The sequence below is a fragment of the Dysidea avara genome, chromosome 15, assembly GCF_963678975.1.
Source record: "Dysidea avara chromosome 15, odDysAvar1.4, whole genome shotgun sequence".
In the NCBI taxonomy this organism is placed as follows: domain Eukaryota; kingdom Metazoa; phylum Porifera; class Demospongiae; order Dictyoceratida; family Dysideidae; genus Dysidea; species Dysidea avara.
The window spans coordinates 5762790-5789929 of NC_089286.1; the positions used below are offsets into that span (position 1 = coordinate 5762790).

The window sequence follows — 27140 nt, forward strand, 5'->3', positions numbered from 1 at the left end:
CTTTCCACCTCACCAGCTACCATTTCTAGCTGATAAACTACATAAAAATCCTTACATAGCTCACTACACACTGACTACTTTATTAGAGTGACTGCTCTATTAGAGTATCTCGATCTTTATCACGGTTTTCAGCCCCACTCCAAGAAAGATAATTTCGGTGTGATATCATTCTGAGGGGGGGCTAAGCCCCCCCTCAGCAGACCGAGGGGGGGTTTTAGCCCCGTAGCCCCCCCTTTCCGCCGCCTATGATTGCAATCACTATAATTATACAATCACTGCCTTCACTACAATCACCCCAGTGACAGCATTCACTACAATCGATCACTGTATTCACTACAATCACCGCAATCGCTATAATCACTACAATTGCCACAATCACTGTATTCACCACAATCACTGTATTCACCACAATCACTGTATTCACTACAATCACTAATCACCTCATTCACTGCGTAGCTAGTGGTTTCGCAACATCTCCGTATACTATTGTGCACTAATTCCGTGTTACGGAATCGTTCCTGTCTTTGGCCTTGACCGTTGAATTGGCACGATTTTGGTGGCTTTGACTTAGACTTTGGTCGCAGATCTACGTACAGTGGGTGCCTGTGTGTCACCCCCTTGAAGCAACTATTTCAGATGAGTGTCAGCATAGATAATAGACACCCTAATAGTCTATTATTAGGGTAATAGTCTAATAGACCACTGTGCATGCAGCCATATAATACGGTTCTACGTACAATATGCAGCTTCGCCCATTTCCTGGTATTTTCGAAAATGGCTGCCAAAGATACAAGTGGCAAGTTGAAAGAAGCTACTCTGAAAGGAGTTGTACCACTCGACAAGGAGTTGGGACGTGGCGCATACGGTAGAGTTTTTACAGTAAAGTATCGCGGACTGGTTTGCGCCGCCAAAGAGATTCACCCACTTCTTCTCAATGGGATCAGTGGATCAGACCTCCAGGCGGTGAAGGATAGTTTCATCGGAGAATGCCTTCGCTGTAATGATATTCGCCATCCGAACATTGTCCAGTTTATGGGCGTGTACTACCCTTCTGAGGAGCCCGACAGTCTCCCTGTGATGGTGATGGAATTGATGGATACCAGCCTCGCCTCTTTCGTGCAAAATAACCAGACAAATATCGCCACGAAAGAAAAATTTTCTATTTTGTATGACGTCTCACTTGGTCTAACTTACCTCCATGCCAGTGACCCACCTATTATCCATCGTGACCTCTCTTCGAATAACGTCATGCTAACAAGCAAGCTGGTAGCGAAGATCGGAGACCTGGGTGTGGCCAAGGCTATAAGAGCTGAGAGTAAGCAGACACGAAGCAAACTAACTACAGCTCCCGGAACTCTTCATTTTATGCCACCGGAATCATTGGATGATGTCGAACCTATTTATGGTACTCCTGTTGATGTGTTCTCTTTTGGTGGGATAGCCCTCCATGTATTCAGTGAGGAATGGCCTGCTCCACTTGGTCACAAGAAACGAGACCCTAACACAAGAAAGATGGTGTCATTAACAGAAGGTGAAAGACGACAGCCATATCTGGATAAGATGACAGGAAGTGCTGCATCACTTAAGGAGCTGGTGGAGAGGTGTTTGGATGATGATCCTGATGAGCGTCCTGCAATACAAGAGGTGTCTGAACTGATCGAGCCACTAATGGTAAGAAATTATGTGAACCATAATTGTGGGGCACATGGTAGAAATTGTTTGCGAAAATCCTAATAGAACATACATCAAAAATTGTAACCATAGTGTGAAAACAACTCTCTGGTTGTATTAGTGAGCATCAAATGAAAGGAAACAGCATAATATAGTAACCTGATTTCAGAAAACCTACCTTTTGGGCACCAAACAGAGGAGATCCGACGTGTTTACGTGAGCCATGAGGTACAGTGAACTTATTTGGGAAGGTATTGCTAAAATATACGGGCCAATCTGAAACATTTCTTACACTAAATCCAACAGTGTAATCAACTTGCACGGTCCATAGGAGACTTATTGAAGTGATTGAGAGCTCACTATATGAAATAGAGGACAAAAATCCATCGTAAAGACTTTTAAATGTCTCCTGGGAACCTTACAATCTACAACACTGGTTTAGACATTGTTTTCCAGCAATTCAAGGAATGTAAGCTATGCAATTACAGTGGAACATCAGTTATTCGGACTCCACTTATCCGGATTCTTGGTTAACCGAACTACGGAAATGACTGCTCTATTAGAGTAGTGACTGTTCTATTAGGGTAGTTGAAATACTGATATTTAAAAAAAAATCTTTATGCTATTTCAAGGTTATTTATAAGATTCAGACTTATGGACCACCCCTGGTCCCAAGGGGTTCGGATAACTAAGGTTCCACTGTAACATATTTTTGATAGTGCTTACTTCGTGTCAGCCTTCCTCTGGGCACCAAATAAGTTTCAAAGTAACACCAATATGAAATGGCTACAAGATAAACGGTATTTCATAGGGACACAAAATGGTGGAGTGTTGCCATGGCAATCTCCAGGCCACCCCTGAGAGCTCTAGATGGGCCACAATTGCACAAAACAGTGAAACACACACACACACACAGAGGTTTCGTACCTTTGCCATACACTCCAAGCCAATAACATAGTCTGAAGTCACGACTTGCCCCAGTGTCTTCTCAGTGCCTCTAGAGCAATGTGTGGGCTTTGACATGCATGAAGTCTGTCTACAGAAAGCAGACTAAGGCTATATTAGTGTGAAAATTTTTAGACAGAGATGAATGTACAATGTGCTCAAAAGTTAGGTTTTCCAATATCAGGTCACATTGACACAACTAAAATTTGTTGTTTTGTCTAAATTTTGTGGCTGAAATCTGGCTTTAGTGCACAATGCTTCATTAGTAGATATGCCAATCATTGTATTGTAACTTTGTAGTCCCTAATTAAGTTGTACAAATAAAATTCACCCCAAGTATTCATCTCTTTATTAGCTATCACTGTGTGTGTGGGTGTATAAGTTTCTGATTCATAAAATATGGGCAGCTTTTTGTGTGTGGGTCAAATAGAGTCTGCATGTGTGTGGACCTTTCCTGTCTAAACCAGTATGTCAGATGAGGGTGATACCAATCTTCAATCCCTGCAGATGCAGTTGCAGACAAGCAAAATACTTCACAGTGATTGACGCAGCAGCAAAGGGGTACCACCGATGTCCACTCAGTTGTATACAACCTTATTACTTTGTTTGGGAGGGTTAAGTACTTATGAGCCTCATATGTGTCATTCATAGCAGAACACAACCTTTGCATAGCAGGTGCATGTGAAGGCTAATCAGCTTTCCACAGAGTGGTGGATGATTTAGCAATGCATGATAAACACTGCAGGGTGGTGACGTGCGATATGTGATATATATATATATATATATATAATATATATCGATATATCATGATAAAAAATTTTCTATATCGTGATATGATATAGAATCATTATATCGTGATATAAGCCTAGGTATAGATTTTAGCTATAATTAGAGAAAAATGTACCCTAGATGTCATTGTACACTCTACTTTTTTATGATAAAAGAGCTTGCAATGGTGTATGCTAGTTATGTACCATATTGTATTGTACTTCTAGTACATCAGTGCCACAAGTGTCATCAGTGTAAGTACACAAGCTGAGTGATGAGTTTGTATATCGTGATATATATTGTATCGTGATATATATTGTATCGTGATATGTTGCATGCAATAATCGTGATAGGAAAGTGTCCTATATCACACACCACTACTGCAGGGACAGTCATGTTGCACGTGTTAAACAGTTTCTGCAACATTGTAAAGACTGCCTGATATCACTCAACCACACAGTCTGCCAGACAGCAGTCAGCTTTGCAGGCTTCAACTTGTCACATGATGGCTACCATGTTGACTCATCCATCACTGATGCCACCTTTCTTTCCAGCCACTCAGACCTTCACTCGTGTTGTTAATCAACTTTCATCCTGCACAGACATGATTGCTACACTGTTAGTACCTCTGCACCCTCTCTGTGTGCATGAACAAGCATTCACTAAGGCGAAAGAGCATCTTACAGAGATCCCTACATTGGCAAGGCTAACAAGGTGCCACTAGACATGTCATCTTACAATTACATCAAATAGGGACAGAACAATGGTCCATGGTGCAAGCAGGAATTTTCTCACACCAGCAGAGTCCAGGCATGCTGTTGTAGACCTAGACCTATTAGCTGTTGCATGGGCAATCATGACGTGTAACATGTTTCTGTGTGGTTTGCAGAATTTCCAAGTCATCACAGATCATAGCCCTTTGGTGCCTACTCGTAACAACCACCGCCTGGATGAAATCGATAAACCAAGATTGCAATGCCTATACTGACCCAACTAATGGCTTATAGTTTTATAGCAGTTTGGTGCACGGGCAGTACTAATGAAGCACCAGACGCACCATCATGCTAAGAGCCGACACAAGATGATGCAATCGCGGAATGTGAGGAGGACCATATTCCATTTCTGAGATGAGGGTCTGGCATTCAAGCAGCACAAAGTGTAAGACTCCAAAACTTATGATAACAGGCAAGCCAGGATGAAGAGTACCAGCAATTGAAAAGTCTTGTGATGAAAGGGGTTCCAAACCACAGAGGATATATATATATATATATATATATATATACTTGCCAGAGACTTGTAAATGTTATTGGCAGGCATGGCATCAGCTGACAATTGATGATAACCTTATTGTATGAGGTTTTCGCCCTACTACATAATTCCATCCCAGATGCGTTGGGAAACCTCAACTAGCTGCACGAGTCATACCAAGGTGCTGTATGCACCAAGCAACGTGCGCACCTCACAGTTTACTGGCCGTGCCAGGCCTGGACAATGACATTGACAACGTTGTATCACAATGTCAGGCTCATAATGACAGGCTCATAATGACAACACACACCAAAGAGCCACTGATTACAAAGCCACATCCATCCCATCCTATCAAAGAATTGGTAGTTGACTTTTGTTATCATGGAGACCAATGTTACCTTGTTATCATGGACTGCAACACAGATTGGCAAACTGCAGCTCCCATGGGCAAATCTGCTAACACCACTGACTTGATCACTGTATTAAAAGAATTGTTTGCATGCACCGCAGTTCCAGACATATTTTGGTCAGTTGGAGGACCACAATTTTCTTCCAATCAGCTTCAACAGTTTGCCACACAGTGAAAGTTCCATCACCATACATCATCTCCATGTTACCTACAAAGTAATGGGAAGCAGAAGCCATGGTGAAGTTCACGAAGAAAATTATCCGTGCCACATGGAATGGTAGATATTTAGATGGTGACAAGCTGTGCAGAGTCTGTTACAATATCGCAATATGCCTTCAGCACCAGATGGACTGTCACCCACATAGAAATTGTTTGAATGCCAAATCCAGAACACCCTTCTTGCCCACACCACTCCTAATACATGATCAGGCCAGAAAATTTGCAACAACAGACCACAAGGTATTACAACAGAACTGCTCATCCTCTACCGGACATACAACTATGATCTAAAGCAGCTCTACAGAATCCTAGAACAAATTTATGGGACACATATGCAATTGGACCATATCACCAGTCAAGACATCGTCAGGGAATGTCCTTATCAAAAATTCGACGCAGAATACCTTTATCATCACTACCCAGTCCTCATCAGTGGACTCGTCCACAATGTTCAAGCAGAATCAGGAGGAAACTTATTGAAGACCTTACCTGGCAGGGCCACTATTAAGCTTTTCCATACATGCCTCATGAAAAATTAATTGCATGATGTCGCAAGGGCATTTTGTCTCTACCACAGTCCACCACCCAAAGATGTCCTAATCTTAAAAGCTTGGTGGGGATGTATAAGAAATAGTTTACAGTGGATATAATAGCAGTAGTATAGTGATGCACCAATATTACCTCTTGCTGATACCAATACTAGTATCGGTATTGGCCTTATTTTGACGGTATCAGTTACAGCTATCAATGCCCGATACCAACCGATACTTTAAATGACATCATTTAATTACTTTTCAAGATGGTGGTGTACACAGCGCATTGAATGGGAGCTGATATCAAGTGATGAATTCTTTGAAAACAGCCAGTTATCATTATTAGTACAGTGGAAACAGCAGTAAGCCATGAAATAAGATTCATTAAAGCCATAGACTTTTGCTAGCTTTGCCACAAAAGTAAGCTGGTTTATTAACTATTATTAGTGAGAAATTCCTGTAAGGCAAAGTATCAGTATTGGATCGGTATCAACCATTTCCAGCCTCAAATGTATCAGTATTGGATTGGTAGTGAAAAAGTGGTATCGGTGCATCACTAGTAGTATGTAGTTAGCAGCAGGCATTATAATCACATGTAACAGACTTTGTATAGTGGTATATATTTATATTATTGTAAGGTAATCAACACGCACTTGTAAGTTTACACACGTGTCATGCTTTGGTGGCCAGTTGTTGTATGAAGAACCATTGAGTTGTTAGTAAACACGTCTGATAAGTACACTGTCATGGGGTTTGTCACAGCATAGATAATGTATGTCATATGGATTGGAAATGCCCGTATTATTTACATAGTGACATCATGGGACATCCTCATTTTGCTGTGCGTAAACTTTATGGCCTCAACAGGTGGAAGATTTCACTGTTCTTGTAACCAGCAAATTAGTGTTTGTTGTTTACAGCTGGGTTAGTTACCACCTAGGAGGCTGGACTGGGTAGGGACGCTGGAGAGTAGTAAACAATAGCGTAAGAAAATTCAGATTCAAAGGTGAAATATGGTGTTTCAAAACAGTTGTGCAAATTTCCTGAAAAAACAGAAAGTGCAGTGTTGTTTCCTTGCTGCTGTTTACACCACTTGTAGCAGGTAGAGTGTAGTTGGCTAGCTAGATATTCATTGCTTTGCTGTATATTTCCACTGTTTCGACTAAACTTCAAAAAACAGGTACTACTTTGTGCAATTGTTTAGCTCAAGCTGAGCAGTACTGTAGCATAAAATCTTTTTCAATGTATCACACATTTCTTTGGTTGTGTAAATGCGGTGATGAGAAGTTGGCTAATAGTACTACTGCTGAAATAATAGCTGGTGCGTACCTACCATTGTCACCTGTCACAAACAACATTTCTCCCAATGTCCACAGACACGCTGTGGTCTTGTTCAATACACAACGTAACACAATAAACAATGTAAAAGGAATATCCATGCCTTCAAACTGACCTTCAAACAAGCCAGAGAAAGCCAAACAGCCACTCTGTACATTTCCTAATGTATTGGTGCACTGTAACTAGGATAGCAAAATAATTTAACGGGCGTTTCCAATCCATTAGGAACGCATACATTATCTATGGTCACAGTGGCGTACAGGATAAGCTGTCAGGAGAACTATCTACCACAGCCACAGAGAGAAAACCATTAAGTATGAAGTGATGAAAGTACATAAATTACAGAAAGTGTGATAGTCCTCAGTCACATGCGACCACGTGTATGGTCCTACGGAAGAACCTGCGTGGGCATGGCAAGGGTGTGAATATAAAAGTAAAATAAAAAGAAGCTATATAAATTAACTAATACTAGTCACATCCAGCCACTCTTTATTATTCCTAGCCAAAAATATCCTCACAGAGGCTAGAATACTTTGGTAGGCAGCATCATCTAAACATTTCCTTACAGTAGATTTGGGGATAGTTATGGTAGGGTTGGAAAATTTGATGAAGTTCAAGTAGTTTTCAATGGAGGCTGGTTGGTAATGGCCAAGTGCTGAAATTTCAATAGTTTCATAATAACTGGAGATACTTAATCTGTCAAATTCTGCCAATAATTGTAAATATTCAACTTTCGATTGCTTTCTATTCCGTGCTGATTCCAGATGATGGGCAGAGTCTAGTGGACAGGTCAATTCCAACATAGCAACAGAATGGACTTGCGAATTGTACACAACAATATCAGGACGATATGGAGTTATCAGAATCGAAGTTGGAATGGTAGCTTGAGGAGCTTCACAGGCTCGGTGGTTATTCAAGTCAGCAAACACTTGAATAGATGGACAGTCAGCAAAAGCATTAGTAAGCATAATGGCTAGAGCAGAAAGCACCTGGTTATGACGATAGGTGTAGCGCTGCTGATTTAATGCAACAGGGCAACCATTCAAGATATGAGCTGTTGTGGGTCGGGAGGAATCGCATAATAAACACTTTGAATCACATTGTACTGACCACCTCCGCAGATTTATAGCAGTGGGGAGTGTATCAGAAGCGGCTCGTAAGAGAAATGATAGTTGGCCAGGATGAAACCCAGCCAGTAGCCTATTCCAAGTCTTGCAGGAGCTTTCCAATTCAGCAGAGCAACCAAACTTGGATTGGAGAGTGAGTGTCTGCAAGTGATTTTCACATTGAGATTTATTGTACTGTGTAAGCTGAGTTTTAGCTTTAAATACAAGGAACGAGCAGATGGTAAAACAGATAGCTGCTTCCGTGCATTGGCCAAGATGGAGTATTCATTGTCGTTAATCTGCAATGTAACATTTCCAAGGTGTAACTGTAGGCCTAACTCCTGGAGCCAAGGATCAGAAGTAACACTGACACAGGACAGTAGACTGAGCTTTGCCTCCCTGAATACATGAGTGATACTGGGACAACAAACTCCTGGATAGTATAGTATAACTCTAGAAGCACTACGGGGTAACCTAAGCCATTTCTTGAGGAAACGAGTGGCAATGGACTCTAACCTTGAAATAATCCAGCTAGAAACTGCATCTACACGCAAATGGAATCGCAGTAAAGAGATGATATAGTTCCTGTAAATCCAGAGTTTATATTCACCACGTATAGGAAGTAAGTCAGTTTCAGTTAGCAAATCAGTCAAACGATTAATCATTCTCTTACCTGCAGCCTTCTTGGTTGCACTTAGGGATACATCAATAAGCTTTTCCCAAAAATTTGGTTTGCCCCTCAGTGATTGATCATGTTGATCCCTTGGACAAAGGTATCCCTTGAAGTAAGAGTTTGGAGCCATCAAACAGAAATGAGATACATTTTGAGGGCTTGAAACATAGATCAATATCCGCAGTTCTAATATCCAATGAATGCAGAACAGATTTGTGAACATCATATCACTTGAGAGCAAGGTAACATCATCGGCATATCCCTTGAGAGAATGTTCCATTGAATTGACAAATTTTAGAGAAGGTTTCCAATTAGATTTAGTAGAGACAGGATCTCTATCAATGGGCACAAACTTCTTAGCCCTCTTAGAACAGGGTTTCCATTCAACTTCATGAAGAGAAACAACTTCTGAAATAAGGAATTTGTCTTGGCTGTCATAAACAATCTTGCAAGACTTGTCCAAAAAATATTCATCCACACGTGCCCTGTACCACCCAGGAGGTTCATCACCATATTCAGTCCACTTCACATATATGTAGGAGTCTAGAGGAGGGAGTGTCTCTGATCCCTCGATTGGAAGTTTAAAACAGTAGCCATATGGATGGTTTAATGATTCAGCTAGTTTGAGTAAAGGGTTACCATTTTTCTAACTGTACAAGTGGATCTCTGTGGTACTGTGGAGTAATGGTACCAGTTAAGATGAATTAAATTTTTTAGATTTTTTAAAATTTATATATTTAACCTCCGAGATATCGGCTACAGCCGTTCTTCCTTGCCCGGAGGGACACATTACAATACATAGATAATACACACAAAACTAAACAAAGCAAGGTATAACCAATACAAAGACAACCAAGGTAAGCAACTTACAACACACACACAAAAAAAATGCATATAGTTACACAATCATGTTAATGTTATCAAAGGAGTGAGTCACAGTGTCGCTTAAGGACATCTACGTACTCATAAAATGGAGAATTAATACAGTCAGTTACAGATGATGGTAATGCATTCCACCATTGAATAGTTTTATAACGAAAAAAACGTTGAGTAAAGCATAAGCGGAACATAGGTATATGTTCGCAAAATATACTGGTGTCCTTGTACTATAAGTAGTTCCAATTAGTGGTTCAAGTGGAATACATTAACTTGGTGGTACATTAAATACAGTGATTTAAACTGAATAAAATAAGCCAGTGGCAACCATTGCAATCTATGATAAAATTCAGACACATGATCATATTTCCTTAGGTCATAACACAACCTTTCTGCACGGTTCTGCATCCTCTGAAGTCTTTGCAGTAGAGTGCTTCCCAGTGATGGTCCCCAAACTGTTACACAGCAAGACAAATGAGACAATACCAGGGATTCCAATAACATCTTCATCAAGCTATTGTCAATAACATGTCAATGAAACCTAAGCAAACATATATAGTACGACATTTTACGGCACACGTTAGCAACGTGATGGGTCCAAGACATAGTAGAGTCAAAAATAAGTCCTAAATACTTCTGTTTCTCAGTAATTTGTAGAACAACACCACCAACAGATATAGGAGGATGTGTAAACTTTGTGGAACGATTGGAGGCTTTAAACCACATAACGGAAGATTTTTTAAAGTTAATTTCCATTTTACTCTAAAATCCATGCTGTATTAATGAGAGTTGAGAGCACATAGTATTTTGTACAGCAGCTGGGGTGGCACCAGTACAAATAATAGTTGTATCATCTGCATACTGTAAAAGTAGACCACTGACCAACTGTACTGGAAGGAAATTCATTTAAATTAAAAACAACAATGGTCCCAGGGAACTCCCCTGGGGCATGCCACCCTTCATAAGTCTTCACGATGAAAATGTAGCAGATGACTTAATTCTGTGATAACGTTTAGACAGATAATCTTTAAACCATTCCACTGCTGTACTGTGAACACCAAGTTCAGAAATTCTTTGTAGTTGCAGGCAGTGATCAAGTGACCTTCCTCAAGTCAATAAATGCAGCACAAACTACACTGCCTTTATCCAATGACGTAGCAATATGATTGACTGCCAATAACAAAATATCTTCAGTAGGCTTACCACAATGATAAGCACCCTGGTGTGGGTGCAACAAATTGTTCTGTTCAAGGTACTGGCCGAGTTGTGTAGAGACAATTTTCTCCAAAACTTAAGCGACCACAGGGACAACAGCAATAAGATGATAATTAGAGGGGTCATCAGGGGCACACAGGCGTAATGTGAGATCTCTTCCAAGCTGATGGCACAACTTTTTGCTGTAATGAATAATTGAGCAAACTAGTCAATGGTTCAGCAATCTTATTAGCAACTTCCTTTAAAAATCTAGAAGATAAATCATCCAGGCCAGTGGATTTTCTCACATCAAGAGATGGCAGGTGGGCAAAAACAGTAGAATTATCGATCTGGTTAAACATAAATTGATCACTAATATTCTCACTTGAAGAAGCCTCAGCAGGAAGATGCTGAGCACTAATTGCCACTGACTGAAAAAAGTCATTAATAACATCTAACAATATACTCTGTGGAAGCCCTGTCATATGAGATTTGTCATGACCAATAACACTATTCACACACTTCCACATATAAGCTGTAAGCTTTGGATTATCCCTAGCCCGAGACATAGCAGCCTAAGATAAGTGGTTTTAGCCTCACGTATTACAGAAGTGTTTTCCAGTTGATTCTAGTATTTTGTGTTTCCTTGCAGCGATGACCACTCTGTCCGGGGATCAGGCAGAGTGTGAACAATAGCGATCGCCTGAAATGCAGCAAAATTGTCCGCTCCTGTTCCCAGAAACCTTCAGTGGTGATGGATGATTTGATCACTGGGTGAATCATTTTGAAACTGTTTCTGTAATTAAAGGGACACTACGACCGCCGGCGTGCACATTGTATATAAACATACATGCGTAATGCATTCATGACATAATTATTTCCTGTAAGATGGTGACGAGGATGGAGATGTCACAATTGTGGTGTTCCGGCGGCGGCGGTGAATGGGGCCAAGGTATGGTATCAGGCGAGAGTAGCGCCGAAACTGATAGTGACCAGGAACAGGTATTTTTTGATTTATCTAACTATCGCTCATTGGTTCCACACTACAGAGCTGCAGCTGTAAGTCCACGTGCCAATGCACTGCACGATGCCCTTGCAAAGGGAAAGGAGTGTTTTGTACTGCTAGCTGCTCCTGTAAATTTAAAGCCGGTAAATGTAAGAATAAAGTAAGCCATAATAAAACAAAGTGGATATAGTACCGGCACCAGTTACGAACGTGAACGGCTATTTACCAGCACAAGTCCATCATTTACTGGACTATCAAACAAACCAGTTGTGTCTAGGTGAGCTAGAGTTGGTACGCGTCCAATATTCCCCGAGCATTCGACTTTAGGGCACGCGTCTAGTAGGTAGGTTTCCCCGAACATTCGACTTTAGGGCACGCGTCTAGTAGGTTGCCCCGAGCATCCAACTTTAGGGGACGCGAAAAGTAGTTCCTTAGCATTAGGGGTAGGTTAGGGTTCAGCTTTGGTTTCTTCTTCACTCTTGTTATATATAGAAGTCACTTCAGTCGGATGTTTATAAGGTAGAAACTAAAGGAGGAAAGTAGCTGCAGCACCGGTGGTATAATCGTTACGAATATTGCTTATGAGTACAGATGCCCGGGTTCAAGCCCTCGCTTAGACATCTTCTTTTTTTCCTTCGCTTTCTTAGGTTTTTTGTCTAAGTTTTTTTAAAATGCACGTGACTGCTGGCACTATATAATTTGCCATAATAAAATCAATAGCGGCATAAGTTACATAGCTATATCTACCCTTCAATAAGGCCACTGCTGAAAGTTCTGCAGTGGGACCGTCTGCTGCCCACATTGCTGCGATGAGCAAGTTAGAAACGCACAGGAGGGGAGTGCAGGTAAAGTTTTGGCTTCCTATAGAATTACCAATAATATAATATTTCATAATAGGACCTTGTACAATCACTCACTAGTGATGAAAAAGATGCCTTACTTATTGCTCTACTTAGGGAGAGGGGCAGTGTAGAGTTGGCTCAGTCACTACTGCATAGAGAGGAACAACGAGGGAGTAGCCCTGGTGATCCAGCACCACAGATACAGAATAACCCTTCCTGGTGCAAGCGTGGTTACTGCAGAGAGACGCCAACTGAGCAGGAGCATGTGTGCTGCAAGTGTAGGCCTTGCTTTACACAACAAGATGGCTTTTATGATATTGCATTGAATAGGTAAGTTTGATTTACCAACACTTCCTTATCAGCATATTATTTTACAGGCATGTGCTGGTTGTTGGCATCCTTGGACATTGTGACTTCTATGGTGATCAGAGGGATTTCTCAGAAAAGGCATACAGGAAAGCTGCATATTGGCAGGTCATCATGTATTGCCATGGTTACCTTGGCCAAGGAAACAGGAAGGTAGCACCAGCCTGTGCTGTTTGGAAGATCAGGGATCACTACCTTGCCCCAGATGGGGATTTTTAGAATGATAAGGCCAATATATACCTATTTGAAAAGTGTTGCCCATATCCATCACACAATCGATAATTGTTGCTTGGATCTAAACATTTGTCTTGATAAATCGTTTTATCATATCTATAAAAAGGATTCTATTTTACCAACCAACCAACCAACCCATTTTCAAAAGCAACAACTTTTCAAAAAGGCATAATGGTCTTTCACACAACGTAATTTTATTTAAATTTAGGTTTCTTATTCTGCACAATTGTGTATGTGTCGGGTGGGTCTGTATTTGCAATGGTGCGTTGTATGCATAAAGGGTGGTTGGTTTTTGCTCCACAGCAGGAATTCTTCATCCGAAAATCTGACGTTTAGGTTATCCAATCATCAATTATCTGTTGCAGTAATCGTGGCATGTATTCATACTGCTTCTTTTCAAGTACACGGACAACATCCCAGTTCTTTGTTTGTTGGCGAAATCGACGATGGTATTGGTACAAGCAGTCTTCATTCTGCTTTGGTAGGTGATTCAGGTGTGAATTATGGTCCGGGACTGCCAAAAAATTCTTGATTTGTATGCTTCATCCCTGAAGAATAAAAGTACTTTATTTATAAGATACTAATCACATACTGAAAAGCACAGCGCTTTGGAGAATAAGCAAGCAGTGTATTGTGGAAACTTTCCAGCATTCCTGTGTGTCTAAAGTGAATATACAATAAAAATATAATCACACTGCTAATCACTAAACACCTGAAATTGTCATAATATTTCAGGGACTTCATCCAATGTTGGTCAATGATAATTGATTGAATCAACCTGAAGTCAGCATTAGTTGACTTGAAATTCTCCAACTCTGCTCCTTGCTGATTTGTGCGTGGCTCTGTCAATGCACTGTGGTCGCACTCACCCTGATACCACTCATGTACGTCTTGTACATGATGCAGTACACCTCGCCCCTTGTGTCCTAAATGGAACATCCATTTATACACTATGGTAATTACCTTTAGTATTACCATCACAGGCACTGCAGCAATGCCAAAAATGATTAACTACATTAGGACTCCACAGGGCAATTTTGGACATCCCCTTCATTTTGCCAGCCTAATACAGTATTCAGTATACCGTGGCAAGTTTCATCGTACAATCAACACAGTCTATAATATAGGTACTGTACAATTTCAAAATTTGACACAACAGAAACCTAAACAAGTGTGATACATGCAAGACGAATATTACCTTCAGTAACACTCGTTTCGGTAATTTTGCCTTGTGCCAGATATCACCCCATGGAGTGGTGCACATTCGGATAATCAGTAGCTGCAATGCAAACATACAAGTAGCTATACGTGACTGAATTTTGGAAAATCAATAATTTGACACCTAAAATAACTAATGATCAAATAACATACTTTATATACATGATTATAAGCCATTCTCAATAACTTGAATTATGAGAAACTAGCCCTGCTATTATGAACAACCCACTAACATGAAAATTCTTAATTATTTCACATGCACCTATATGGTTGATTTTCCAAAATTCAGAGAGCGGAAATTATTTCTTCAAAACGTAAATAACCAATTGTACCATTTGTAGTTACAATAAATCTACAATATGCATGTGCAGCATTCTTACAAAACTACAAATAAGGCAAAAAATTACCCATCAGCGTAGTGACTGAAGTTGAAGAATCAGTCGTTACTTCAGCAACACTTAATTTACCCTCCAAGTACTTTAGGGTCCATGAGTGAGTATGTACAATATTTTGCACATTTGCCAGGTGAATCACAGCGACCATCTCCTGAGAGTACCACTCTCTTATCATGAAGTTCCTGGATGATGCAATTCTAAATACATGCAACAAAGAATGCATCTAAATTCACAGATAGGATGAACATCAATGCTATACCTGTGACTGTTCATAAAAATGCTTGATGGTGGGACAGAAACACAGTCGCTGGTACAAAAAGTAGGTTGTAGGTGATATAAAGCTAAGGTTGAAAATTCTGTACAGCTGCTGAATTTTATAGTAATTATTGCCACTAAGCAGAATTGAAGCAGCAAACACAAGATGGTTCTGGAACATTTCAGAGTTTCCAGCATTGCAAATGGTTGCTGAAGATGTCCATGAGAATGTGTGACCCATCTCACAGAGACACTTTACAGTTAAAGTACATCCAACTACCTGATGTGAGATTGAGCTACAGTACAACTGCGAGAACAAAATCTACATTTGTCTCCAACTAACTCCAGTAGCTTGGAAAGTGAGCAAACAACTTTCACCTCCTCACGACTCTCAACTGTAATGACAAGTATGTATCTTACATTTTATCTGGCACTAAATGGATATACCAAAAGATTCAGGTAATTCTGCAGCATCCTCTTGCAGATTGCATTCCTCATTCACAATATTGCTGGGAAAATCATCTCTATCCTCAGCCTCTTCATCATTACTAAGCAGCTAAGCTATTCACAGTAAGCAAGCGACCCAACACACCTTGATTCCAGCTCTAATTCTCTTTTCGCCTCAGTAAACGGTGACTGTGTCACATAAAGTTCGCTGCAGTTGCTAAACAATTGATCACCTAGTTCCTTGCTTTCTAATTGTTCAGCTAGCACAGCTGTGTGGTTATAGCTTGTGTTTAATTCAGTAGCTGACAATTTGCAACACTTGACAGTATACTATGAAGGTTGCAAATATACTTATACATACGTTTCTTCACCATCACTGCAACTTGGCTCAACTCCAACAGAGTTCCTACAATATGGGAATATGCACATGTATCTGCTGTTTACAATGGCTGCATACACACATTGATATGGGTCAAGCATGAGTTTACCTTATCATGTCTTCCACTGGCAAACGACGCCGTGCACCAATTCCAACTGGTGTAGAAGAAAGGGGTAAACCAACGCTTTCCAGGTTGGAACTTGCTATTGTGGCAGGGAAATCAAGAGAGGTTGAAGGAGAGCTAGGGATAATGCACGATACACGTGCCCAATATGCAAGACACGCTAGGGATATTTAAACAACTTACGGAATATGAACTCCAGGTGAGCGAAAAGGCGAGTGAGCAGAATGGCTGACTGAAGAATCATTAGGCGCGTCGTCAACAGTGCTGTTATGGAGATTCAGCAGATACTTCGCAAATTCGCTATCACTAGTAAAATGCAGTCTTGCTCTTGCGGTTCGCCAGTGGCAAAATACTTCCTTGGCCAAGTAAATCCTGGTGTTGGCACTTCCCCATCCTTCAAGATACTTTCTTGGTCTTCCGGTACGGTTGCGCAGCTGCGCCATTGCTAGAATAAAACGGTGTGAACACGTGAATATACGTATATTTTATGATTTCACAGGTTGTAAAACTTTTTAAAGGTTTCATGCGCACGCCGGTGGTCGTAGTGTCCCTTTAATTGATGGAGTGACATGGACAAATTGCTGTGGATGCACGTGTGTATGAAAGGGAAAGCTCACGTGGCCTACGAGTGTCTCGCTCACGAGACTTGACAACATTACCAAGCAGTGAGAGAAGCCCTGCGGGAACGTTTTGAGCCTTGTTGTAAAGCTGAGTTGTATAGGATTGACTTTCATAATTGTGAGAAAAGGGTGGAAGAAAGATATCTATTTTGCACGATGTGTCCCTCGGATTGAGCTACTTCCACAAGCGTAAACCACCAGTAATCCACCGTGATTTATCACCCAACAACGTCATAGATATTATACTGACAACGTGATGTTAACAGATAGGCTTGTAGCTAAGATCGGAGACTTGGGTGTGGCTAAAGTGATCAGTGCAGACAGTAGACAAACAAAAAGTATTATTATTATTATTATTATTGTTGTTATTATTATTATTAATGGACAAAAATTGCTTGGCAGTACAAGACTGTCAAGCTAGGCCGTAGGCCTTTGAGAGTGCCCATATCTTGTTGTTCTCCATAAATCATCAAGATTCTTCTTAAACAATGCCACGGTTGGTGCAGAAATAACATCTGCTGGAAGAGAATTCCACAAATTAACTAGCTACTCTGTTGGTGAAAAAATTATGCCTCACTAGCAGCCGAGATCGAAATTTAAATAGTTTACGGTGGTGACCTCTGGTGGTATCCGTATTACTCAAAGTGAAAAATGAGGTAGGGTTAATGTCATTGTAAGTAAGCTGACTACTGCTCCAGGAACTGTTGATTTTATGCCCACTGAGACAATGGAAGCAAATCCAGTCTATGGCACTGCTGTCGATGTATTCTCTTTTGGTGGGATAGTACTCCATGTGTTCAGTGAAGAATGGCCGACTCCAGTAGGTCCAAAGTGACGAGACCCAGTAACCAAGAAGCTTGTAGCTCTTAGTGAAACAGAGAGACGTCAGCAATACCTGGATAAAGTTACGGAAGGTGTGAATGTGCTGAAGCAACTGGTTGAGAGGTGTCTGGATGATGACTCAGATGAACGACCTGCAATGAACGAAATTTCAGAAATGATTGAACCACTAAAGGTACATAAACTTTTTAGAAATTTGGAAAGTATCATGAACCACGATAGTGGGTTCATAATAGGGATCGCAGTGGATTTTTTGAAAATCCTAATAGAGCAGTCACCTAAAACCAGCCTTAGAAAGCAGACTCGAGCATAAAACAACACTCAGAAGGCTTATTATCAAACACTGAACTCAGACAAATGGTGATATAGCAGTAAAAATGGTCTAGACGAAATTTAGAAACATTCAAAAATTGTGAATTTTACGCAAATTGTTCATATTATTTTGTTTCACTCGTGTACAGCCCAAGGCTTCCATTTCTTCACGATAAAAACTACACAGCCTTACTCACTGAGTCCTTCCGCGTGTCCATGACCCATTAATTAACCTGTACTCCACAGATCGCTAACCGGCCTCCACCTCGATAATTTATTTTATTTTATTTTGAAGATATAAAGAAAATAAGATTAGAACATACAAATAAAAAATTAAATCAAAAACTGAGTCTCTGATTGCACCAAGGCCACAGGAGCACTTTTGATGTAATGACCTTGTGAAGATCGCGCTCCTCTAATGCACTGGATTGCTGAACGCAGCAAACAAAATGACAATCTACATCTAATCCATCCCTAGTACTGTGGCATAAGGGTCATTCCATTTGTCAGACAATAAACTCGCCCGTCGCTTTTAAAATACACTGGCTTCATGGCCCATTCCCCCAGAAGCAGAGAACACTAGAGGGGTAAAAGAATTGTGTTCCACTTCACGGATTCGCAACTCATAAGCTCTCTTCTTTGTTATTTCGTGTTTCCTGTAACATGATTGAAGGGTGGTTCCACTGTTGGATGGTGCAAGTGGGTTAAAAACTCTGACGTCCGTATAACATTTTTCATAATGACCACCCCAAAATCCATTCATGGCAATGTCCAAGCGTGCGCCATCCTGAGCGTTGGCAGTCTAAGTTCTTCGCCATTGCCTGCTGTTCTGTATACGGAAGAAGCCGTACAAGAACAAACTTACAGGATCTTGTGTTCTCAGGGATGCGTATTGTTCAACTAGCCTTTATAACGTTAATCGATGGCAGATTGAAGTTGTGCAGCACTCTTTTACCTTACAGGATCGCCATGGTGAGCTGCCTGTCTTTGCTACGAGAAGCCTTTCTAGCGCGCATGCAAGGCATCCAGTTTATTCTTCTTCCTAGCCATCACAGTGAGTGCTTTCTTTGTCCATTATAGGTGGAAGATAAATGGTAGCGCTGATATCATGGCTGCTTTTCACATGCAAAAAAGGTTGGGTGGGGTGTTTATTACAACCCTACCATTTAAAAATATTTTGTGGTCTTTTATTATTATTATTTTTTTATTTATTAATGCTTTACAGCACAAGTGCTGAAGGTCTGTAGGACACCTGGTCCTACAGCCTGCTCAAAGACTTTAGCTACTTAAGGTGTGTTTGAAAAGTTGGAGAAAGGAGAAAAAATCCATGACTGGACCTAGGTAGCCTCGAACCTGCAGCCATCCGATTTACGCTCGAACGCTTATAGGAGTCTACCAGGTGGTCAGGATGTTTTCTCCGTGTTATTTTCATTTAATTATATCCATAGGAATTCCAGAGAGTAACTCATTATCTCTAAGTACCCCAAGTAGAACCAAATGGACACTAGTTTATTTATTAATGCTTTACAGCACAAGTGCTGAAGGTCTGTAGGACACCTGGTCCTACAGCCTGCTCAAAGACTTTAGCTACTTAAGGTGTGTTTGAAAAGTTGGTCTAACCACATATCATCAACAACCCTCCCATATGGTATTCATGTCATAGAGTGTGAAGCCTGACAGTCTTATATGGGAGGATTATGTGTTACTGTGCTTATGTCACTGTAACTAGCTACTGTGTACTTATTCTAGCACATTCTCCGATCAGCTAGTGACATTGACAGTTGCAAACATTTAGCTATGACTACATGCTAACCAGATTTTGCTGACCATACCTATGGTGTTCCACTTTACTGTTGCTAGCAGGCTATACCTAGGCTTTCCAGGGCTAGAGCCCAGTCTAAGTCCTGGCAATTGGAACTCAATATGCCAGTTTAAAATACTCCTGCATGCATGGGTAATGACTGCCAAATCCCTGGTAATCATGTAAGACTGGCTACGCCACTGGCCACTAGTAGTGACATTATGATTTGTACATGTAGACACTGGTATAGGAAGACTTTTCGGCCAAGCCTAGCCATCTCCTATTTAGCTTGATTAATACCAACTCACAAGGTTGCTGCTGTATTCAGCCCTGTTCATACGTGCATTTATACAAAGGTGTTGTAAAGTGTCATCGCTACAATAATAGCCCTACAGCTACAATGTAGCTATCTCTTCACTACCTATACTGCTAGACAACTCTACACCTATAATGCACGTGCTTGATGTATGCATCGTTATATCACGTGAAAATTTATCTTCTCTTTTGAAAAAAAATTGGACTCTACAGGAATTATAACACTAACAGTTACCATTCTTATAGTTTATATCATAGAGTTTCATTCTTGTCCTTCTGTTAGAATAAACACCCAAGACATCTTGTCAAGTTCTTCTTCAAGTCTCCTGTGCTGTCATCAACACTGTCTCCTGTATGATAGGTGCACAATCAGTAATTCTTCTGACAGGTAGGTAGCTCATATAGCAGTGTGTTTTCAGCAATGGCACCAAGTGTGACGATGATGGCTCAAACACTGAGTATAGACTAGGAATTAATGTATCCTGCCTTATATTTTGTGTGTGTACAAATCAGGATGAAAATACAGTCTTTATCATAGATTACAAAATTAATATTGCATTAACATATCTAATGAGTTAGCCTTTTAAACTAAGGAATCTCTGTTAGCTTACTACACTAATGTGTCAATTAACTTATAATCCGTAAATGGATTTGGAATAAAGTTCACAAACTAGACATATTAAAAATTTCGCTGGGATGGTAATGTAAACCACAAATCCCTATTTTCACTCTCTATAAATACAAAATTAATAATGCGTTAAGATATCTAGTTATTGAGTTAACCTTCTAAACTGAGGAATCTCTGTTAGCTTACTACACTAATGTGCCAATTAACTTATAATCCATAAATGGATTTGGAAAAAAGTACACAAACTAGACATATTAAAAATTAAAAGTTTTAAATAAGAAATAGGGATCGCTGAAAAAAAGCCACGAAAAAAGAAGGGATCGCTGGGGTGGTAATGTAAACCACAAATCCCTATTTTGACTCTTTATAAATAGAGGGTCAAATAGGGATTTGTGGTTTACATTACCACCCCAGCGATCCCTTCTTGTTTCGCGGCTTTTTTCAGCGATCCCTATTTCTTATTTTTAATATGTCTAGTACTTAAATGGTATGGGCATTTGGGTAACTTTAAATTAGAAGGGCACAGAAGCACCCCCCATGTATAGGAATTACTTTCTAATAGTACAGTCAATAACTCTAATAGTACAGTATTGTGTTGGAATTTGATCAGTTACTTACTACTCAGAAATACCACCTGGAGCCACCATTGAACTAACACCTTTGTAGCAATATAATTCCTGCATGAATGTACTCAAGGTACAATAATGAACATTTCATTTCATTATATTAAGCATGGTGATTTGGTTTCTTCACAGCAGAGTGATTACCTGTTGGCATGTTACCATTGTTATGCTGTGTAGCATACCTCATCAGTGGATGTCAAGCCATGTGTGAATACTGTTGCTCTATCTCCTGGTGCCCCTAATTCCAGACCACGTAAAGAGTGTGTTCCTCCTATTCAAGACCAAGAACAACCAAACGTTAGTTACCGTAAATCATACAAGTATAGTAATTTAAAAAGTAGTTAAAAACAACTTGATTTATAGCAGATGTATGTATGTTATGATATTAGTAACTGTAGCATTGTAGCGCTGGATAATCAGTACCTTATATAGTCTCTATTAGCTATAGCATGTCGTGTGTTTGCTCTGCAGTAAATGCGACCTGCAAAATTAATACACTTTTAAAATGTCAATGTCATGCTCACATGCATGGCCAGAATTTTACAAAGGCAGCAGTGCTGAGTTGCAGATTGTGAGAGTCTAGGAACAAAGCCTTCAGCCATTGGGAGACAATGTCTTGCCTACATAAATATTCTTTCCCTGATGAGAATGAAAAATCCTGAAATTCAATTCTCCACTACAAGAAAAGATTACAGTAATGCTTTATACTTGACTGCTCCTGACCATTAATCTTTCAAAAAAACTTTAAGAGGGTTCATGTCCCCTCTGTGTATCTTCTTGGAGAGATGAATGTTAGTTAAAGTGTTGTGCTGTACTGCAAGTTGCTGCTCACCACACACTAAATGGTTGGTACCTGCTAGAAATCCAAATTTCAAAGAAAATTCCCTTCCTATATATATACTCCCGCATGGTTTCATGAAAACAAATTGCCATGTATTTTTTAGAACTGTAATGATGTGACCGGGAATGCCAGCTAAAATTCATGTATTAAAACATTGACAGGGAATAAACGACCAAGAAAATACTTTTTTATGTGTGTTTGTGTTTTACAGTATTATAACAAATACCTCCTTAGCATGTAATAATAGCCACTAGATTTTCATACAAAAATTGTGTTTACCCATGCACAGGCTTCTCAGCTAGAGGTACACAAATTAGCCAATCAAGTTAAAGGAGCACATGTTACAAAGAATACTCAATCGGCACCACAACAGGTAAACTATGGTGTATACATGTAGTACATAACTATACACGATTTATAAATGGATATAATAAAATAAGGCAGACGAGGCTAGTTGAATGAGTGTGTAGTAAGAATAGAGCAGCACAAGTATATAATTATATAAAGTCAATTGAGTAGCATGTAAGTCAGCAACTATGCATTTTAACTTCTCCGGTAAAAAGTCCTGCATTACACATACCAGGAGCCAGGAGTTTTTCCTTCCAGATTTAGTATAGTAAGTCCCATATTTTCTTCATGAATGACCTGTGATAAGTATCACATACTATATACTAGACAGATGCAAACAGCATCGTGGGGCGAGCCTGAACATATTTAATGGGAGTATGCATAGCAGCAATAGTGGTCATATACAAATCTGATAACACAACGTAAAGCATAAGCAAGCAAACAAAATTATTATGTAGATAAATCAATGTTATTGTTGTGTGACTGATTCATTATTTTACATACTAATTCTGCCTTCTCTGCTGCAAGATTGTGTCTCTTTGCCGAGCATATCTTGTTCTGGAGTATTCTCTGTTTCTCCTTCGTCTTTCTTCAGCTTCTTCTGGTGTTTCTCGGTCCCTTCTCAATCTGTACAGCTGTCTCCTTCTTCTAAGCCGTTCTTCTGCATTCATTTAGCCAACCTTAGGTGGTTTTCATATTCACGCGCTGATACACGTGTTTCATACGCTGTAATCTATGTCGTATATTTCTCCATGACATGGTCGATGAGACGAACATATATGGAAGTGCTGTAATCTACTGCGTATATTTCTCCGTGACATGGTCGATGAGACGAACATATATGGAAGTGCTGTAATCTACGTCGTATATTTCTCCGTGACATGGCCGATGAGACGAACATATATGGAAGTGCTGTAATCTACATCGTATATTTCTCCGTGGCATGGTCGATGAGACGAACATATATGGAAGTGCTGTGATTTACGCCGTTTATTTCACGGTAAGTCCGTTTATTTCAGGGTCTCTTTCCGATTTCTTCTGTAGTTTTTTGGGCATGGTCGCTGAGACGAAAGTTACGTGGGCGACTCGCTAGTGTGGGGCTCGCTCAGGCTCGCCCCAATAAGATTAGCTGTGAAGTCATATGAATACCATAAAACAACAAATTTGGTTATAAAGAAAATTGGTGAATCATCACCAAACTGCCAATTTTAAAAGTTAATTGTCAATATCATTTTCATGCCTTGTATATTTAAGCACAAGAAGAATTGTACAGCATGCATGCTTCATCCTTCTGTCAGCTTATAACATGTACAATCTTGTGTGCAACAGTGCAGTGCCAACTTATCAGAGCCTTTCACCAAATTAAAATCTCACCAACTGCAAATTGTTGTAGCAAATTGCCAAATAGTGCTTTCACCAATTTCTGTTGTTATACGGTATATAATTTGTGAAAGAAATTGATTCATGCAAAATGTTTAGCTACATAAAATGTCAAATTTTGTACTGCATAAAATTTTGAGGCACAAGATTTCACTACTTTCATTGCTTTTATTGAAGCCAATTTGACAAATAAGGGTCTGTATTTAAATTTTAATACACAAAATCCTCAAATGTTTGCATTTTGAGATGTCTTTCAGTTGAGTTAGTTACTATAATTATGATATCTAACCAAAATTTTCCATAGGATGCACCTTCTCTGGTGGAGGCTTTGCAATCCCAACAATATCATCTAAAGTGGACAAAATGTGCGAACCTTCCAACCCCAATATTCGAAGCCTTCATAGCAGTGGATGGTAGCCATGTCTATGTGACTGGTACTTACTCACTTCAGGCCAATCAATGTCAGGTGTTTCATTATGACCTTACCACTGACCAATGGGATAGATTGCCTAATCCTGATCATCGCCGTGGAGTCCTCTGTATGGTAGGAGAGTATCTGGCAATCTTTGGTGGACGAGATGCCATCACTGAGAAAATACATAACAAGGTCTCCACCTACAACAAAGACGGTAACTGTTGGATTAGCTATTACCCAAATATGATGAAGAATCGTCATAAGCCTGGAGTAGTGACTTATGGAGATCAGTTGATTGCCATTGGAGGAAAGAGAGATGAGGCCACTATTGATGACAGTATTGAGGTGATGAACTTTAGACAAAATACATCTTGGGTAGAAGTCTCTGCTTGTCTACCCATTCCAATGTGGGCCATCAAACCAACAATTGCAGGAGAACACCTACTCATAGTGGGATATGGTCATGCTGATGGGCATGGCAGTGGATCACACCAAATACCAGTAGCTGCCATTACTTCAATGTCATCATCAGATCAAGTAGCCAGTCAGTGGGAGAAGCTGCCATCATGTTTACATTACTACACTACTACCGTGCCATACTCCAACCCTCCCCTGATCATTGGTGGTGATGTTAAAGGTGTTCCCACATCAGATATCAGTCTGTATGACACTTCAAAGAAGTCATGGATACTAGTTGACTCCCTTACCAGTGCTAGATCTAATGTTGGGGTAGCAACTATCAACAGTAACACTATAATTGTTATTGGAGGATATACTAAAGGAGGAAGTATTGTATCAGCCTTATCATCTTCTATGTCTACAGTGGAGATAGGACATATTGTACATAACTAACCATTAATGATACACTAATTTACACAGTATTATATTTATTGACAGATAATTGTTGGAATGACCCATAAAATGTCTCCTCATTGCATTATTTATCACATGATCCTGAAGTCATCTTTGCTATAAGTGCATACATATAAATGGGATTTATAGTTATGCTAGATCAAGTATATAGTGAGCCATGTTTATCTGTGAAGGTATGCACACTCAAGAGCATGAAGCATAGCTTATATCTGGCTATATAGTTACCAAGTCATGCACTACATAGGATAAAGCAATATTAACAATGCAGTGATGCTTCCCAAGTAATAGTTATATGGGCACAATGTGGATTTATAACCCAAAGGCCTAAATCTGTAGCGCATGAGCAAAACAAGGGCACCATTAAGGGCCCTGAGAGTTTACAAATTCCATATACTCCACATTGGACCTGTATAACTCTGTTTTACATTACACTCAGATTAGTTACCTCATCCATGGCTGTTTCTGCTATTTAGCATCAGCAAATCAGCTGGTTTTTTCATGATATTACTAGTGCCATGGCAACCATGCAATAGGTATGTGATGTGACACAAGTAAGTGTACTCATTGTTAATAATGCGTACTCATTGGATAAATCTAGATTTTCAGCATATGTTGTTATATTGTGCCTGAAGGTGTGTAGTATATTAGAAAACAAGGTGGAGTATATGAGATTTATTACCTACCCAAAACAGCCTAAATAGAATCTAAGTGATAACATGGTATGACAATATCACTTAATAAATTTAATGTTATAGCATGGGCTCTGGAGAAAGCGTAATGTCCATTGTATGACTTGAGTCACCACACAAATAGGTGAATATTCATCAATAAGTTGGAGTGTAATTGCACAATACCGAACAAACAAATTATGCTAACAGTGATAATTTCAATTACTCTGTAGCTATATCAATGTAAGAATTAAGGTACCCAATAAAGTGGTAGTTAATATACCGTATACAATTCCTTGTTGCAACCAAAAGCATTCCTCTATACTACTAATGAAAAATATCTCCCACACACATGCATCCACGACCCAATCCTGTTAACTTGTTGAAAAACGATAATAAGAAGCAATAGCTATAAACCTGAAGTTTTATTCACATCTCAGGTCAATATATAGCTTTGTAGTGACTGACATGACATCATATTGATTTCTGTATGTATGTATATGCTACGTATCACGTGTTCTGTACTTATAAATATATCTATGTTCGCCTTCGAATTTGTATATTTAGTTTGCTTATAGTGTTGTATGGTGTGTTGGTGTTGGTTGTTATATGTAGAGTATTTTATCAACACTGATTATCTATTCATTCTTGCTGTTGTTGCTACTACATTCTAAAATTGGTAACCATTACGTTCACAAATGGGATAAGGCATATTCAGTGTCAAAGTTGGTAAATTGGGTGTGTGTGGAACACCTCTTTTCACTAATATTACATATGAGGAACGATTGCACATGTATGGGTTTGATAATAGGCAGGTGAATGAAACATTGCTCCATGGTGTTTACAGTACCATCATGGCACTTGTTGGAATCAAATTTCCCTTCAAATTAATGATCTTGGTAAATTATACCTCCAGGTTTATGCTGATTCTTCATCATGTGATTTTCCACCATGCAAAGATTGTGAGATACACAATTGCAGTATGATGACCAGCTTCAGATTCTGGCATTATAGCTTCCATTGGCCATCTATGAGATTATAATGGAACATTTTGATTCCTATCAGGCACGTACAATGTCATATTATGCTTCACATGTATGGATGGTCACATGTTCAGTACGTAATAACAACACTAATGCATAATTTTCACAGTTTTGTAGGATTTTGCATTAGCTTTTAGCAATAACAATTTGAAAGTAAACATGTTCATAACTATTGATGAATGCTCTA

General features: G+C 39.6%; 3 protein-coding genes across 12 annotated transcripts; 2 read left to right on the top strand and 1 right to left on the bottom strand.

Annotated features, from left to right (window-relative positions):
• The first annotated feature begins 503 nt into the window (after window positions 1-503).
• Window positions 504-25318, top strand: LOC136245698 (dual specificity protein kinase shkB-like). 3 transcript variants are annotated; one of them, XM_066037184.1, is made up of 4 exons: window positions 505-1671; window positions 21563-21682; window positions 22516-22599; window positions 24259-25318. In XM_066037184.1, the coding sequence occupies exons 1-4, from the start codon at window positions 709-711 to the stop codon at window positions 25219-25221; spliced, it is 2130 nt and encodes a 709-aa protein (XP_065893256.1). In that variant the 5' UTR covers window positions 505-708; the 3' UTR covers window positions 25222-25318. The 3 variants fall into 3 exon arrangements, with proteins under 3 accessions (XP_065893258.1, XP_065893256.1, XP_065893257.1); XM_066037185.1 differs by lacking the exon at window positions 22516-22599; XM_066037186.1 differs by lacking the exons at window positions 21563-21682; window positions 22516-22599 and having other exon boundaries at window positions 504-1671.
• On the top strand, window positions 11877-14112 carry LOC136245941 (uncharacterized). 2 transcript variants are annotated; one of them, XM_066037390.1, is made up of 5 exons: window positions 11877-11982; window positions 12030-12146; window positions 12745-12831; window positions 12884-13158; window positions 13206-14112. In XM_066037390.1, the coding sequence occupies exons 1-5, from the start codon at window positions 11881-11883 to the stop codon at window positions 13411-13413; spliced, it is 789 nt and encodes a 262-aa protein (XP_065893462.1). In that variant the 5' UTR covers window positions 11877-11880; the 3' UTR covers window positions 13414-14112. The 2 variants fall into 2 exon arrangements, with proteins under 2 accessions (XP_065893462.1, XP_065893463.1); XM_066037391.1 differs by lacking the exon at window positions 12030-12146 and having other exon boundaries at window positions 11888-11982.
• LOC136245943 (uncharacterized) lies at window positions 13411-16701 on the bottom strand. Of its 7 annotated transcripts, none has more exons than XM_066037395.1 (11): window positions 16430-16701; window positions 16232-16363; window positions 16105-16149; window positions 15889-16012; window positions 15744-15844; window positions 15301-15691; window positions 15054-15238; window positions 14627-14707; window positions 14141-14491; window positions 14021-14089; window positions 13411-13976 (listed from the first exon to the last, which is right to left on the bottom strand). In XM_066037395.1, exons 1-4 carry the CDS (start codon window positions 16687-16689, stop codon window positions 16000-16002), a joined length of 450 nt encoding a protein of 149 aa, XP_065893467.1. In that variant the 5' UTR covers window positions 16690-16701; the 3' UTR covers window positions 13411-13976; window positions 14021-14089; window positions 14141-14491; window positions 14627-14707; window positions 15054-15238; window positions 15301-15691; window positions 15744-15844; window positions 15889-15999. The 7 variants fall into 7 exon arrangements, with proteins under 7 accessions (XP_065893467.1, XP_065893468.1, XP_065893466.1 ...); XM_066037396.1 differs by having other exon boundaries at window positions 14141-14354; window positions 15889-16045; XM_066037394.1 differs by having other exon boundaries at window positions 13413-13976; window positions 14141-14354.
• Window positions 25319-27140: the final 1822 nt, after the last annotated feature.